The 16,576-nt window shown below is 35.9% G+C and overlaps 1 protein-coding gene and 1 non-coding gene across 3 annotated transcripts; one reads left to right on the top strand and one right to left on the bottom strand.

Annotated features, from left to right (window-relative positions):
* The first annotated feature begins 4,724 nt into the window (after positions 1-4,724).
* Positions 4,725-7,207, top strand: LOC102626232 (F-box/LRR-repeat protein 14). Of its 2 annotated transcripts, XM_006465205.4 has the most exons (3): positions 4,725-4,913; positions 5,361-5,419; positions 5,541-7,207. In XM_006465205.4, exon 3 carries the CDS (start codon positions 5,583-5,585, stop codon positions 6,984-6,986), a length of 1,404 nt encoding a protein of 467 aa, XP_006465268.2. In that variant the 5' UTR covers positions 4,725-4,913; positions 5,361-5,419; positions 5,541-5,582; the 3' UTR covers positions 6,987-7,207. The 2 variants fall into 2 exon arrangements, with proteins under 2 accessions (XP_006465268.2, XP_006465267.2); XM_006465204.4 differs by lacking the exon at positions 5,361-5,419 and having other exon boundaries at positions 4,726-4,913.
* A 7,547-nt stretch (positions 7,208-14,754) lies between these two features.
* Positions 14,755-14,858, bottom strand: LOC127899015 (small nucleolar RNA R71). The gene has a single exon (XR_008050782.1). It is a non-coding gene; the product is annotated as a small nucleolar RNA R71 (small nucleolar RNA).
* Positions 14,859-16,576: the final 1,718 nt, after the last annotated feature.

Below are 16,576 nucleotides of genomic sequence, written 5' to 3'. Positions count from 1 at the left end.
AGCAAATAGCAATGGTCGAGCATTGATCAATAGGATCACCTAACTAATCAGAATCAGAAGAATTTGCTCAAAAGTGGCGAGCATGAAATATAGTCCCTTAAAGATATCGTAGGATATGAATGATAGCTGCATAGAGAATAGAGCAAGGAGTCGATATAAATTGACTAACAACATCTACAGCACGGGCTATATCAAGTCATGTGACTGTCAAATAAATCGAACTTCGAACCAATTGTCGATAAAAGGTAGCATCACTGAGTGTGTTCCATCAAACGACACAAATTTAATGTTTGGATCAAGAGCTATAGAAGCAATCTGACTATTTGTCAACCCAACTCTAGTAAGAAGATTATAAGCATATTTAGCTTGTGAAAGATGGTAACCAAATGAATCAGAGAGTACCTCAAGACTAAGGAAGAAACTAAAATGTCCAAGATCTTTTATCTCAAAGTGACGCCAAAAAAAAGCTTTAAGACATGTAATACATGTAAGATCTTCTCTAATAATTATCATATCATCAACATAGAATAATAAGAGAATACATCCCTTGTTGGTGTTGCGGAAAAAAAATGCAGAGTCATAAGAATTGGCATTAAAAATAAATTGCTAGATTGTGGTACTAAACTTCTCAAACCACATTCTGAGTGCCTGTTTAAAGGATGAAAGTAACCAAGAGGAGGTTTCATATAGACTTCTTCAGAGAGATCACCATTAAGAAAAACGTTCTTTACATCCATCTGAAATAATTCCTAACGACAAACAACAATAACAACCAATAAGCTTCTCACAGATGTAAAGTGTGTAACAAGTGCAAAAGTATTATCATAATCAATGCCATACTCTTGGGTATACCCTTTTGTGACAAGTTTTGTATTGTTCCATAGAACCATCAAACTTGGTTTTGATTTTGTATGCCCATTTACATCTAGTTGCAGTTTTTTGGGGCGATGGATAAATTAAGTCTCAAGTATGCGACTTTTCAGGAGCCTATAATTCTTTTGCTGTAGCTTGCCACCAAATAGGATTAGAGTTGGCTTTGGAATACAATTGTGGTTCATAAAAGGAAATGGTGGTAGAGAAGCATTTGTAATTTCTAACCTTACGAGATAACTCTCTTACCTGAGTGGAACAACGAAGAGGTGGAGAATGAATAGATTCAGAGGAGTTGGAGTTAGTTAATAAGGATCCATCAGGCAAGGTAGGTAACTCAGGGGAAGGCGTAACATCCTTTACAGCGCATGTTTGTAGGTTTGAAGATATTCCTGTATCACAATTATCAGGAAACAAATCAACAGTCGTATCTGTAAAGAAGTTAGTGTATAATGTAGGGATATTATGAAAAGATGACATAGATGAAAACATTTTATGTTCCCAAAAGACCGTATGTTTAGAGATATGAAGTATATTGGAGATGGGATCCCAACGTCAATGGCCTTTATGTTCAATGCCATATCTTAAAAACAACATACGTAAGCATGAGGCTTTAATTTTGTACATATATAGGATTAGAGAAGAATAAAACAAGTACAACAAAAAGTTTTAAGCTGATGATAATAAGGTAATATCTCATATAATCTTTGATATAGGGATTGATTATTCATAACTAAAGAGGGGGTGTGATTAATATTGTACACAACAGTGAGAGCAGCTTCTCCTCCAAAGACGTTCAGAGCAAGAAGTAGAGATTAAAAGGGAGTGAACTATTTCTAAAATATATCTATGTTTACGTTCATCTCACCCCTTTTGTTAGGAAGTACCTAGACAAGAACGATGACATATAGCACTATGTTTATATAGAAAGTCTAGAAATTCGCTATCCTTGTATTCCATGGCATTATCTATACAAAAAACTTTAATCAACCAAGAAAATTAAGTTTTAAATCATTTGTGCAAAGTCATTATAAATTCTAGTAAACTCGAATCTATTTTTCATAAGAAATAGTCATGTAAAACGAGAACGATCATCAATAAAAATCATGAAGTGTCTAGATCTACCGCAATGACATATGATGATGATCTCTAAATATTAGAATGTATTAAATCAAAAGGAGCATGAGAAATAGAATCGCAATTTATTTTGCTAACTGATAAGATAAACAATCAACTTATTCATTGGTAACAGTACCTAATTGCCTATTAGATATTGAAGACTGCAAGCAATTAAATGACAGATGACCTAAACGTGAATGCCATCTGTTTGCAGAAGACACTTTTGAGGTGGATGCGGCAAACTGGTGTTTGTGAGAGATAAAATAGGATGTGAGATTAACAAGCTCAAACTAGCGCCCCACTTTATGACCTATCCCAAGTGCTTGTCCGCCTTTGGATCCTGCATCGATCAACCGGATGGAGTGAATATAACATTAAGACCAAGTACACATAGTTGATCAACAAATAATAAATTTAAGGTCAATTTTGAAATAAAAAAAGTATTTGATAAAGATAAATTCGAAATAGAGACATGGTCTATATAATTTATTGTTATTAAGGATTCATTAATATTGTGTATAACAGGTGAATTGGAGATAGTAAATTTAAAAGTAAATATAGCACGGTCAAGAGTCGTATCATTACAACATGCAGAATCAAAGTACCAAGATGTGTTACTTAATGAAATAGATAGAGCATGAATAGAAGTGTTATCGAATTTCTGAAGAAGACATTGGAGAAGGGATTTAAATCACTAATAGTAATAGAGGTAGAAAGATGAGACAACTTAATATTTGCTTAAGTGGATGAACTATCATTAGCAGTTGTAGACTTGTAGTAGAGAGTGGACTACTCTTAGAGGGGCATCCTTAAGAGTAAATGTTTGCCTTTATTAGGACAATATTTTTTATAATGGCCTGCCCCAATTTTGTAATAGGATCTACAACGCCACGTTCAACAATCAAGTAAAATGTGACCAGGTTCACGATACTACTTGTCTATTTTCTTTGAGCTATGACTTAGTACAGATTGATGAGTTACCAAAGCAATATCCATGGGAGGAGACCATAAGCTAGCTTGGTGAGTTTCTTCTCAGATAAGTTGACCAATAGTGTGATCAAGACTTGACAATGGAGTCTGATGAAGCAAGGCTGCTCGAGTGGACTCAAAATTATTATTTAATGTCATGAGAAATTATGTTAATTGTTGACAATTCCGGTAGTTTGAGAATATTTTGCATTTGGAGGATCACTCCATTCAAGTTCAGAAAGCGCCAGTTGATCCTAAAGGAATTGCATTCAAGAGTTAAAGTCAACAATTGATTGACCAGATTTTTGTCTAAGTTGGGTGGAGTCTGTGACAACTGAGCTAATGTGAAAGATATGTGGTAGTATAACGGTAAGCAAGAAAGTCCCAAAGCGATTTGGCTATGTCAAACTAACTAAACTGCATAACCATGTATTTATTTGATGGTTTTTGCTATCCCCCTCAAGATGATCAGCAAATTTTTCAGCAACCTCTTCTTTTTTTTTGGCTGGTTGAACAATGGTTCCGGTAATATAGCGCCACACTGCAACCTTTAAGAAAACTGCGCATTGCTTGTGCCCAAGGAATATAATTATGTCCATTGAGTATAACATGAATAGGATGTGAAACATCAGATTTTCTCATCCTAATTCCAAGCAATAAAGAAGATAATAAATAAATTCGAAACGGCCAACCGAAACCAAGGCAGTAGCCAAACCAATGCTACAATGCAAGTCTCAAAGCACGAAAGCAAGAAGAAAAAAAAAAGTCAAGAAAACACCTGAAATCAGCCAACCAAAAGACTTTTGAATCATGGCCGAAGACAAGACGAAGAGCGATGGTGGCCGAATGTGGTTGCACAAATCACAACGGCTAAATTTGGACCAAAAGAGACAAGACAAGGAAATTATAGCTAAATTACCTTTAGCTTTGATACTATGAAAGTGAATACGAAATATTAATATCATGTATCCTTCATATTATTTGCACAAACAATGAGCCTAATTATAGGCTTTACATGAAGCTAAACTAAGAAACTGAATAAATAAAAATATGGCATAAAATATGGGATTTACATAGTCATAATCTTAAGAAATAATGGAGACTGATTGGATGAGTGATTCTTGCTTAACATATCTTATTTAACATTTATTATTCATTTATTTATCGTAAAATATATTTCAATTATATAAATATTATATTGATAATATTTGGATCCTAATATTTGAGTTTCAACTTAAATCTAATGTTATGTGTCACTTATTTATTGAATGATGTATTTCATAACTAATAAAATTACTTAATCATTATCCAATAAATAAATGTGACATCAGTTGAAATTTAAATTAGACTTACAACGTGGGATACTATGCCCATACTTAGCATTGCTCATATTATATTTATATTTATGCTATCATATTGCACTATTTTATTAGTGCTTTCATTGTTTATTATATTAATTAAAAATAATATTTACAGTAAGAAATTTAAACAAATTAAATTAGTCATAAATATGGAAAATCACAAAATTTAATATAATTATTGAAAACAGTTTTCATTAAAAGATTTTCTCACTCTCTTTCATTATCATCAAATTTCGAACAACCAAATAAATGTATTTTTACTTTTTTATTTATAAATATTGTTTTGAAAACAAGCTACGAAACTGATCTTTAAATTAACCAAAATTAATCATTCATAAAAAAATAAATTTGTCCTACATTAAATAATATCTGCAAGTCCAAATGCCAAATAGCAATTAAATATTCGAAAAAAGAAAAAAAGAAATTTTAGTAAAAGTGCGTCAATTATATCTCCAAGATGGCAACATATTTTGTAGCAATATATTGTGTCATCATCTTTACATTCCAATCGTCAACAAACAAACCAAAATATTGGCATAAGTTGGAATTATTGCCTCAGCACCAGCCAATTCTTGCTGATCCACTTCGTTGCAGGTAAATTTTTAAATTTTGTAAAACTTGTGGGAGACGTTGGTTTCTAAGTGTTCGTGTGATTATTTTTAATTCCTAAAAAATGAAGCTGAATTGTTTGATTTTCAATAAATCTACTGGTGCATGATTAATTTACTGAAGCGTGAAGGTTTTGATATGGGTTTTGTTTATTTTCGCCTTTGATGGCCGCAAAAGATCAAAATTTTAATGTGGGATTTGGGTTCTTTTCGTTTTGGTGAAATTAATGAATTTTAAATTAGGCACTTGTTTGGTTTTATATGTGATTTATGAAATTGAAATTGTTTTTAAATTCATGTATTTATGAACTGTTATATGCAGATTAAAGTTAATAGTTACCTTGTTGCATATGAAACTTGATTCAGTCTGTGCTTTAAGGCTATCCACTTAGTTCTTTTATTTATCATGAATTGATTGTTGCTTTTTGAATAGCAACATACATTCTATCCTATGGATTAAAAAGAGATTGGAGGTGTTTAAATGCTGGAGTGGTAATTCTCTAATTTCAGAATACAAATGATTGTCTGCATTTCTAAAACATGAACTTAACTAATTGAAAAAAAAATTGTTATAATGAGATAGCCTGCCGACTATTTTGTTGTCTGGTTTCAGGAAATTAGATTGCGGTGAGGCAAGAAGAAATATCTAGTCGAGATGGATACGTTACCAGACCATTTGGTTTGGGAGATTTTGGGCAGGATTAAGAAAACTGTGGACAGGAACTCGGCTTCATTGGCATGTAAACGTTTTTATGAAGTGGATAATGAACAGAGGCTTTCTCTTCGGGTGGGCTGTGGATTAGACCCTGTGAATGAAGCATTGACTTCCCTCTGCAACAGATTTGGCAACTTAACCAAAGTAGAAATATCTTATGCTGGTTGGATGTCTAGGTTGGGTAAACAATTGGATGATCAGGGGCTTTTGATTCTTTCTAACAGCTGTCCTTATCTGACTGATCTCACCTTAAACTACTGCACTTTTATCACTGATGTGGGTCTTTGTTACTTGGCTTCTTGCTTAAATCTTTCAACATTGAAGTTGAAATTCACCACGAGAATCACCGGTTGTGGAATATTATCTGTTGTTGTTGGTTGCAAGAATCTCACAGTTCTTCACCTTATCCGATGTCTTAATGTTAATAGCGTTGAATGGCTAGAATATCTTGGCAAGCTTGAAAGGCTTGAGGATCTCTTGATTAAGAATTGTAGGGCAATTGGGGAAGGTGATTTGATAAAGCTAGGACCTTGTTGGCGGAAGCTTAAACGGCTGCAATTTGAAGTGGATGTTAATTACAGATATATGAAGGTTTATGATAGGTTGGCTGTAGATAGGTGGCAAAGGCAGCGTGTCCCATGTGAAAACATGGTGGAGCTTAGCTTGAAAAATTGTATTATTAGCCCAGGAAGAGGACTTGCTTGTGTGTTGGGGAAATGCAGGAACTTGGAGAAGATTCATTTGGACATGTGCGTTGGAGTAAGGGATTCTGACATCATAAACATGGCCCAAACATCAAGTAAGCTTCGGTCCATTTCTCTCCGAGTGCCTTCAGATTTTTCACTGCCAATTTTGATGAGCAACCCATTGAGATTGACTGATGAGAGTCTAAAAGCCTTGGCAGACAACTGTAGGATGCTTGAATCTGTCAGGATATCGTTTTCTGATGGAGAGTTTCCTTCAATTTCTTCATTTACTTTGGATGGAATCCTCACTTTGATTCAAAAATGCCCTGTTCGGGAACTTTCTCTTGACTATGTATATTCCTTCAATGATGTTGGGATGGAAGCACTGTGCTCAGCACATTATCTTGAAATCTTGGAGCTCGCTAGATGCCAAGAAATTAGTGATGAGGGGCTGCAGCTTGCGTGTCAGTTCCCTCATTTGAGCATATTACGGCTAAGAAAGTGTTTAGGGGTTACAGATGATGGATTAAAGCCACTTGTAGGTTCACTCAAATTAGACTTGTTGGCTGTGGAGGATTGCCCTCAAGTCTCTGAAAGGGGTGTTCAAGGAGCTGCCAGATCTGTTTCTTTCCGGCAAGACTTGTCGTGGATGTATTGAATGGGCTGAATGTGGTTTTGTTGCCCAGTGCTGTTTATTTTTGTGCTGTGTTTATTCTGTTAATTTCACTTTTGATATCATGATTAGTCCAAAATGATTTGGCATATGTTGCTCGTAGTAGCTTGGTATATGATCTGCAATTTGATACCATTGTGCTTGTGATACAATTTCATTGTAATTGAAATACAATCTATTTGAAATAAAAGTATCTTTTTGATTTATCAATCAAATTGAATCTTATATTTTAGCTCAAGAAGTGTGAGAACCTGCAAAATGAAACGCATTTATCAACTTGTCTAGCTTAGTGAACTGAAAGCTGCCAGGCTACCAGAGTGCTGATGTATTTCTAGTTTCCTTAAGCTACTGTCGTTTAAAGAACTGAAATTAATGAAAAACTGAAATCACGTTAGCCCAAAGCAATTGTCACGCCAAGCACTGTAATCAATGAAAGACTGAAATTAAATTAGCTCAAGCAATTGTCATACTAATTACGAGTCATGAATCATATTCAATGAATTGAGATACCTTTACAGCCTTTAGTTGTGATTAGTAACTGGGAGATTATGTGAGTGATCATGTGTCAAGTAATTGGGTTTCATTTAAATTTTCAATAATCATACATTGAAATCGTTGAATGCATTTAGAATTAGGGATATTGTTAGAGTGCAATTTATGCACTAGTTTTGCATTATTTACTTCCCTTAATATCAATGTTTTGCACTTAATAATAGTGATTTACTTGTGTTTTACTTTTGTAGGTGCAATTCTATTGATTGATGATAAAATTGAGCTATAAGATGATGTTTAAGGATGATTGTTCTCTTGGAGAAATTATGAGCGTCAGAAGAACTTTGTTGATAAGGCGTGGGCGCGTGCTGTCAACTGCGGACCTGCAGTTTTAGTTTAACGTGTTTTGTATTTTTGGTTATTTTTGTAATTACGAATTTAATATTTCAGATATTAGGATTTTATTTTAAATAGAATTCTAAAAGAGAAGAGAGAGAGAGTATTTAAAGGAGGAATCTATTGTGAAAAAGGAGGATTGAGGGATTGGAGAAAAAGAAACCCTAGATCTAATTTTTCTCTTCTCTCTATGAGGAACTAAACCCATTTTTCTGGTAGTCGAATCAAGCTGAGTTAATTCCTTCAACCAGAACTTTCTCCAATTTGAATTACAACTTTAATTTGCATTCTTATTATTTTAATTTGATTTTTATTATTGTCAACAAAACCCCCATTTTATGTTTTGCATTTTAAAAGGATTTAAATAATTACCGATCTCTGTGGACACGACCCTGCTCAATCACTATACACAATTTATTTAGAGTAGGAATTTATTTTTGTTGGCTTCGACACCCATCAAATTTTGGCGCCGTTGCCGGGGATTGATGTCATTTATTTAATCCTTTTTACGTTTTACTTGGTGTATGGTTCGTTCTTCTCGTACAGGTACACTTTCGTTTGATCCTGAAATTGAGAAGACAGCTCGCCAGCTGAGACAGCAGACGAAGCGAGCTAAGCAACGATCCTCGTCGCCTTTGCTTTCTGAAACAGATACGGTGCCTGATTTAGTTGAATCATCTAGCGATTCAGAAGAACAAGTGATGGATAGACCTGCACCTGTAGAAAGAACTCTTAGAGAGTTAGCTGAACCAGACTTGAATCAACAACCACTCTGCATTCAATATGTAGACTTGGAGGTAAATTTTGAATTAAAGTCTGGTCTTATTCATTTATTACCCAAGTTTCATGGTTTTGCAGGTGAAGATCCTCATAAACATCTTAAGGAGTTTCATGTTGTGTGTTCAAGTATGAGACCACAAGGTGTGACTGAAGAGCAGATTAAGCTGCGTGCTTTTCCGTTCTCTGTAGATGGGCTAGCTAAAGATTGGTTGTACTACTTGCCTCCTGGATCAATTACAACGTGGAATGGTTTGAAGAAGCAGTTCCTTGAGAAGTACTTTCCGGCTTCAAGAGCTGCCAACATCAGAAAAGATATTTGTGGGATCAGACAACTTCCTGGGGAGACTTTATATGAGTATTGAGAGCGATTCAAACAATTGTGTGCCAGCTGTCCTCAGCATCAAATTTCTGATCAACTTCTTATTCAATATTTTTACGAAGGACTGTCATTGATGGATAGGAGTATGATAGATGCTGCTAGTGGAGGCGTGTTGGTGAACAAGACCCCTACTCAAGCAAGGGAGTTGATATCAAATATGGCTGCCAATGCACAACAATTTAGCAGCAGGCAAGAGCTCACTTCAAGGAAGGTGAATGAGGTAAATATTTCTTCTGTTGAACAACGTTTAGATAAACTTACTTCTCTTGTGGAAAAGTTTGTTGTAGGTAATGTGCAGCAGGTGAAGACTTGTGGTATATGTTACAATATGGGTCATTCAACTGATATGTGTCCTACACTTCAAGAAGAACCCATTGAACAAGCCAATGCAGTTGGAGGATTTCCAGGCATGCCTCAGAGGAGGTATGATCCTTATGCACAAACATACAATCTGGGATGGAAGGATCATCCCAACTTCAGCTATGGAGTTAGGCCGTCAGGATTCCCACAACAGTATCCACCAAGATATCCAGCACCTCCACAGTCAAACTCCAAGTCAGGTATATCTCTTGAAGAAATTGTTAAATCACTTGCGACTAACACTCAACAATTTCAGCAGGCAACTACAGCAAGCATTCAGAACTTGGAGAACCAAATGAGTCAATTGGCGACTACAGTGAGCCGTCTGGAGTCTCAAGTATTAGGGAGATTGCCTTCACAATCTGAGGTGAATCCAAAGCAAAACGTTAGTGCTGTCATCCTTAGAAGTGGGAAAGAGTTGCAAGAGCCTAGTAAGAAAGTGACAAAGCATGTAGAAGATGAGCTTGAGAAGAATGAATTGATGCCTCAATCTCAAGATACGGAACCCACCAGAGCGAAACCCCTACCTATTGTGATACCTCCTCCTTTTCCAAGCCGGTTTGCAAAATCCAAGAAGGAGGAACAAGAGAAAGACATCCTTGAGACATTTCGCAAGGTTGAGGTAAATATTCCTTTATTAGATGCTATAAAACAAATACCTCGATATGCTAAAGTCCTTAAGGAACTGTGCACCTCTAAGAGAAAATTAAGAGGAGATGAAAAAGTTCACATGGGGGAGAATGTTTCAGCAGTTCTTCAAAAGAAACTACCTCCTAAGTGCAAGGATCCAGATATGTTTACTATCCCTTGTAAAATTGGTAGTGTTAAAATTGAAAAGGCTTTGTTAGATCTAGGAGCTTCTATTAATGTCATGCCTCGTTCCATTTATTCATCCTTGAATGTTGGTCCATTAAAAGAAACTGGCGTAATAATTCAACTAGCTGATAGGTCTAATGCATATCCTGATGGGGTATTAGAAGATGTCTTAGTACAAGTTAATGAGTTGGTTTTTCCTGCTGATTTTTATGTACTTGATATGGAAGATGATAACTCCTCTAATTCTGTCCCAATTTTGCTAGGAAGACCTTTTCTTAAGACTGCTAGGACTAAAATGGATGTACATAAAGGAACTCTCACTATGGAGTTTGATGGAGAGGTTATAGAATTCAATATGAATGATGCCATGAAATATCCTAGTGAGGAACATTCAGTATTTTCTGTGGATGTTATTAACCCTATAGTGCAGGAAATTTTTTACAAGAAAAAGACGAAGACATTTCATGATAGAATGATTTTTAGAAACGAGTTCTCTGTTGGTCAAAAAGTTCTTCTTTTTCATTCTAAACTTAAACTTTTTCCGGGTAAATTACGTTCTTGCTGGGTTGGACCTTTTATTGTTACTAATGTTTTTCCTCATGGTGCGGTTGAGATTCGGAGTCCGACCTCTGACAAAGTTTTTAAGGTTAATGGTCATCGCTTAAAACCTTTTTATGAAGGTTTTTCGGTGAATATTGTGGAGGATGTGGCTCTCGAGAGTCCCAATTATGGAGATTGATGCATAAATGTGTCTAGCCAAAGACATAAAACAAAGGCGCTTTTTTGGGAGGCAACCCAAATGATTTGTTTGTTTTGGTTTTTGTTATATCTTCTTTTAATTTTGATTCAAAAAAAAAAAAATTTTGCTTATTTTGGTCAGAAGAAAATTTTTGATAAGGCGTGCCCACGTCTTAGCTAATAAGTACTTCTGTAATTTTTAAAGTAACATAGTTTTAAGGCGTGCCCACGTACTTAATAGAAAAGTACTTCTGAAATTTAATGTGTTTGCTTATTTTGGTCAGAAGAAAATTTTTTATAAGGCGTGCCCACGTACTTATTAGAAAAGTACTTCTGAAATTTTTAGTGTCTCAAAGTGATTCATCACTAAAAAAAAAAAAAAAAAAAAAATTATTTATTTATTTTTTTTTTCGTTCCTTTCTTTCTTTCTTTTTATTTATTTATTTATTTAAAAAAAAAACCAAAAATCGAAAATCACTGTTCACTATTCACTGTTCACAAAATCCCTAATTTTCCAGAACTTGTTTTCTTCTCCAGCCGCTTGCAGCACACCAACAGCACCAGCGTCAGCCCAGCTCTCGCGCACAACACAGCCCACGCAGCGCGCAGATCCAGCAGCCCCAGCGCGCGCGTGCAACACAATCAGTGCCATCCCGCGTCCATCAAGCAAGCTCCAGCCGAGCAGCAATCGCAACGCAACCAGCCTACGACCTGCATTCCAGGCCCGTGAATCGAAATCCGTGACAAGATGGAGCAGAATTTGGCCGCATACTTCAAGAGTGTGGGATTTATCCCACCATTCCCGCCAAGCCCATAGACGTTATGAGGATCAAAGCTCACAATTCAGGGAAGTTTTTGCCCTTAATCTTTTATCCTTACGCTTTAATTTTTATGTGAGCTTTGATTATCTTACATTGGGGACAATGTCAGTTCTTGGTGTGGGGGAGGGATTTTTGCATTATTGATGTCTGGAATTATTGTTTTCACTCTACTCATCCTTAAATGATTTTGGAGTTAGTATGCTTCATATATTATTAATTTTCTTTTCCTCTCTCTCTCACTACTCTTTTCCCATCTATCTCAAATTATTTACATCTATTTTTATTCTATCATACTCTTTCATCACTCACATTTTATCTTTCACTTTTCATATTACTACATACATCTTTCTCACTTCTTATCATTTTTACCTTTTCTTTTATATATCACTCATACCTTCTTCTCATTCTACACCACTATTGATGGTTGATTCATTTGAAGAGTGTACATGATTTGATGGCAAATTTACCAACTTTGTGAGGATTTGAGCCTATGAGCAACCACTTTGCTCTAATTATTTTTGTTATGTGAATATCAATCCTAGTTTGTTTATTCTAGAACTTGCTTTGTTATGCATGTTGAAGCCACATTACGGGATTTTATGCATTAAAATGATAAGGGCAAACCATTTACCATTTTTCTATTCTCGCAATTTTTTTTTTCTCTACCCGAAGATCTTTATTTGCTATCTTTGTTTGAGCCTTAACCATTGTTGAGTATTAGAAAATGCATATTTATAAAGGAGAAAACCGTTATTTTACATTTTAAGTCTTACTAACAACCCTTACTTTTATATATTTAACCTTCTTGTGATTTAATTACATGTGTTTTATTTTAATTAAGTATTTTATGTATTTTAGGGGCATTATAGTCATTTCACAATAAAGGAGAGATCAGACGGCAAAACGGACATCACTTTTGAACTCAGGACGGTCGAAAACCTTAGGAGGAGCATAAAAGGAAAAATGACACTATTCACATGTACGGTACTATTCACGTGTACGGTACTGTATACGTTACTGTTCACGACACTGTTCACATAGACGGATGATGACGTGGCATTGACCGATGATGTGGCATTGACTGATGAGGTGTCACGATCCTGTTGGACTAAAATTCTTATGTACTGTTGATGGTGACGTGGCAGCATATCAGTGGACGAAAAATCTCGCGTACGGTGCATGCATCACACAGGATTATTTTCAACCAAACCGCGTTACTGTTCATCCGGGTCAAACCGCGTTACTGTTCAAAGTCGGGTCAAACCGTGTTACTGTTCATCCGCGTGGTCAAACCGTGGACTGTTGACTGATGACGTGGCGCAATCCTGAGCGTCCAAACTATTTTTAATCCGATGGCCATGATTTACTCCATGTATCTATAAAAAGGGGGCCTCCCCCCCCTAATTGGATATCTCTGAATCCATTTTTGGGATCCATTTTCTGTAATTCCTTCTCCATCTTGTATTTTCTTCGTATTTTAATAAATTTCCATTTTGCCCCTAGTTCAATTATGAGTGGCTAATTTTCTTTCAAGCTTGGGTTGAAGGTGAAGTCTCAACATGTGTCATGGGCTTAATTTGGTAAATTTATTTTCTCTTCCCCTCTAATTTTTGTGGATGTTTTGACTTCTCGTCGACAAATAATAATAGTCTTGTCTAGATACCGCCTTGGTTACACCGGCTCTCTAGTATAAGGTTATTATTATTTGGCACGATAAGCCCTTAGCACCATATTGATTAGAGCGTGGTTCATGAGGTGTGGATTCCCCCCTCATGATTTAATTGGCATTAATACGGATTATTTAGCCCATGATGCATGTTGATACGGATCCAGATACCCAAGTACGTCATTTCAATAGAATTCTCTTCAATTCATTCTCGCCATTTCAATTCCAGTTTTAGAATTTATTCTCGCCATTTTAATTTAAGTTTTAGCATATTCCAAATCATTTCCACCATAAATCCAATCACCCATTTACAAAATTAATTCTACACAATTAAAATCCACCTCCTCGTGGGATCGACACTCGTCACCATAGATCTATACTACAATAGATTCGTGCGCTTGCGAGTACATTAAAATTTGCACAACAAGTTTTTGGCGCCGTTGCCGGGGAGGTAAGTAATTTTAATTCATAGAATTAATTTTTGTGAATAATTTCTTTTATTTGTTTTCTTGTATTTTTTTTTTATTATTAAAAAAAAAAAGTGAATCTACATTTAAAGGTTAGTATTTCTTTTCTTTTTCTCTTCTTTAAAATTTTGTAATTTAATTTTCCATTTATTTTTCTTTGTAATTTTTTTTGTTTATCTTATTAATTTAATTTTTAGTTAATTTCTTTCACGTATTTATTTTTGTGTATTTTTATAGAAAGGTTGTAATAGCGCAATAAGGTTAGTATCGTAATTTCTCCCTCTTCTTTATTTTTATTTGTTTTGTTCCCATCTTTATTTTTGTTTTGTTTGCATCTTTATTTTTATTTTATTTATTTTGCATGCATGGTCGTAGGTCATTATTACCTAATCTTGAACCTATAGACCTTGAATTAGAAAAAACACTTCGCACACACAAACACGTTAAAAATAAAATGGATTTACAAGCACCACAGGAGAGGCCATTTAAGGACTATTTTAGTCCCTTAGCTAATTTGAGCACGTCATGCATAAGATACCCAAATGTAGCTGCTAGGAGTTTTGAATTAAAACCTAGTGTGTTAAATTGTCTCCCTACATTTTATGGCCTAGAAAATGAGGATCCATATAATCATTTGAATGATTTTCATGCCATTTGTCAAACATTCAAATATGAGAATTTTTCAGATGATGATGTTAAACTTAGACTATTCCCATTTTCTTTAAAAGATAGAGCTCGTTCATGGCTTAATACATTGCCTGCTAATAGCATTGCATCATGGGAACAAATGGTTACAAAATTTTTAAATAAATATTTCCCAGTGCATAAAACCAATGCTATTCGCAGGGAAATCTCGGAGTTTACCCAGAAAGATGACGAGCAATTTTTCGAAACATGGGAGCGATTCAATGGGCTACTCTTGAAGTGTCCACATCATGGGTACGAGAAATGGCACCAATGCCAATACTTTTTGGAGGGATTATTGCCGAATGTGCAAGAATGGCTAATGGCAACGAGTGGAGGAGAGCTAATGTCAAAAAGTGCATCAGAGATTTGGGAATTCTTCCAGCGACAAGCAGATAATTCCCAACAACGGAGTCGATCACTCAGGACTACTAGAAGAATTAAAGGAGTGAATGAGGTTCAAATTGGCGAATCAAGTTCAGAAATTAAAGAAGTCAAAGCGATAATTGAAGGTCTCTCTCGACAAATAGCATCATTATCGACTGCTAAATCAACAGAGCCACATGACCATGACTCATACTCAGATCAAGCCAATGCCATAGGTGTAATGAGAAAGCCATCAAATTACAACCCATACTCCAACACATATAACCCTGGATGGAGAGACCACCCCAATTTTTCATGGTCTCAAGGATTCCAACAGAATGGACCAACAGCTCCAGCTCCACCAATTCCACAAAATCCTCAAGCCTCTCAGCCCCCATTTAGACCATTCAATCAGAATCAGAACTACTCTCAACCCAGACCATGGGAGGATGCATTCCAAAATTTCAAGAATGTTACTCACTCCACGATTGAGCAACAGAACCGCACCATTGATGGACTACGAAATGAGTTGAGAGCGGGCTTCAACTCACAAGCCCAATCAGTTTCAAGCCTCGAGAAGATGGTGGGACAACTCGCTTCTTCAGTTCAGACCTTGGCAATGACTGTTGAGAAAGGAAAATTTCCAAGTCAACCAGTGCCTAATCCTAAAGGAGTGCATGAAGCGAGTACTAGTTCACCACAGCAACATGGAGAGGTCAAAGCAGTAATGACCTTGCGAAAAGGAAAGGAAGTCGACAACAAAGTGGAGATGCTGGTGACAAAAGAAAATCAAATTGTACCTGTGAATGTTGAAGACTCATCACCGGAGGAGAAAGAAGAAACCAACCCACGAGAATACGTTCCGAAAGCTCCATTTCCTCAAAGGTTAGCGAAAGGAAAGAAGGGAAAATCCACAGGTGAGATTCTCGAAATCTTCAAACAGGTAAGTGTTAATATCCCTTTGCTTGATGCTATTAAACAAGTTCCATCTTATGCCAAGTTTCTTAAAGACCTTTGTACTAAAAAGAGAAATATGCATGTTCAAAAGAAGGCATTTTTAACAGAAAACGTTAGTTCTATACTCCAACATAAAATTCCTTTAAAATGCAAAGACCCTGGCTCCCCCACTATCTCATGTAGTATAGGGAACCACACAATTGAGAATGCTTTGTTGGATTTAGGAGCTAGTGTAAATCTTTTGCCTTACTCTGTATTCGTGAAACTTGGACTGGGAGAATTACACCCAACTCCAGTGGTGTTACAGCTTGCAGATCGGTCCACGAAAATACCTCGTGGTATTGTGGAGGACGTGCTTATCCAGGTAGACAAGTTTTATTTTCCTGTTGATTTCATTGTAATTGACACTCAACCAATACAGGATTCAAGGAAGCACATCCCCATTATTCTAGGCCGACCTTTCTTGGCAACTGCGGATGCTCACATTCAATGCAGGACTGGAAATATGCAGTTGTCCTTCGGCAACATGACTATGGAACTGAACATCTTCAACATTGCCAAACAACCTCACAATGCAGATGATGGAATTGTTGATGTGGATTTAATTGAAGCATTAGTTGATGATACTTTTGTTTCAAACCTTAGTGATGATC

Source organism: Citrus sinensis, chromosome 7 (genome assembly GCF_022201045.2).
Source record: "Citrus sinensis cultivar Valencia sweet orange chromosome 7, DVS_A1.0, whole genome shotgun sequence".
In the NCBI taxonomy this organism is placed as follows: Eukaryota; Viridiplantae; Streptophyta; class Magnoliopsida; order Sapindales; family Rutaceae; genus Citrus; species Citrus sinensis.
The sequence above is the reverse complement of the archived record's forward strand: the minus strand, read 5'-3'. Positions and strand labels throughout refer to the sequence as shown.

Excerpts from the sequence above, each read along its gene's own strand:
- LOC102626232 (XM_006465205.4), top strand. The coding sequence starts at position 5,583 with ATGGATACGTTACCAGACCATTTGGTTTGGGAGATTTTGGGCAGGATT.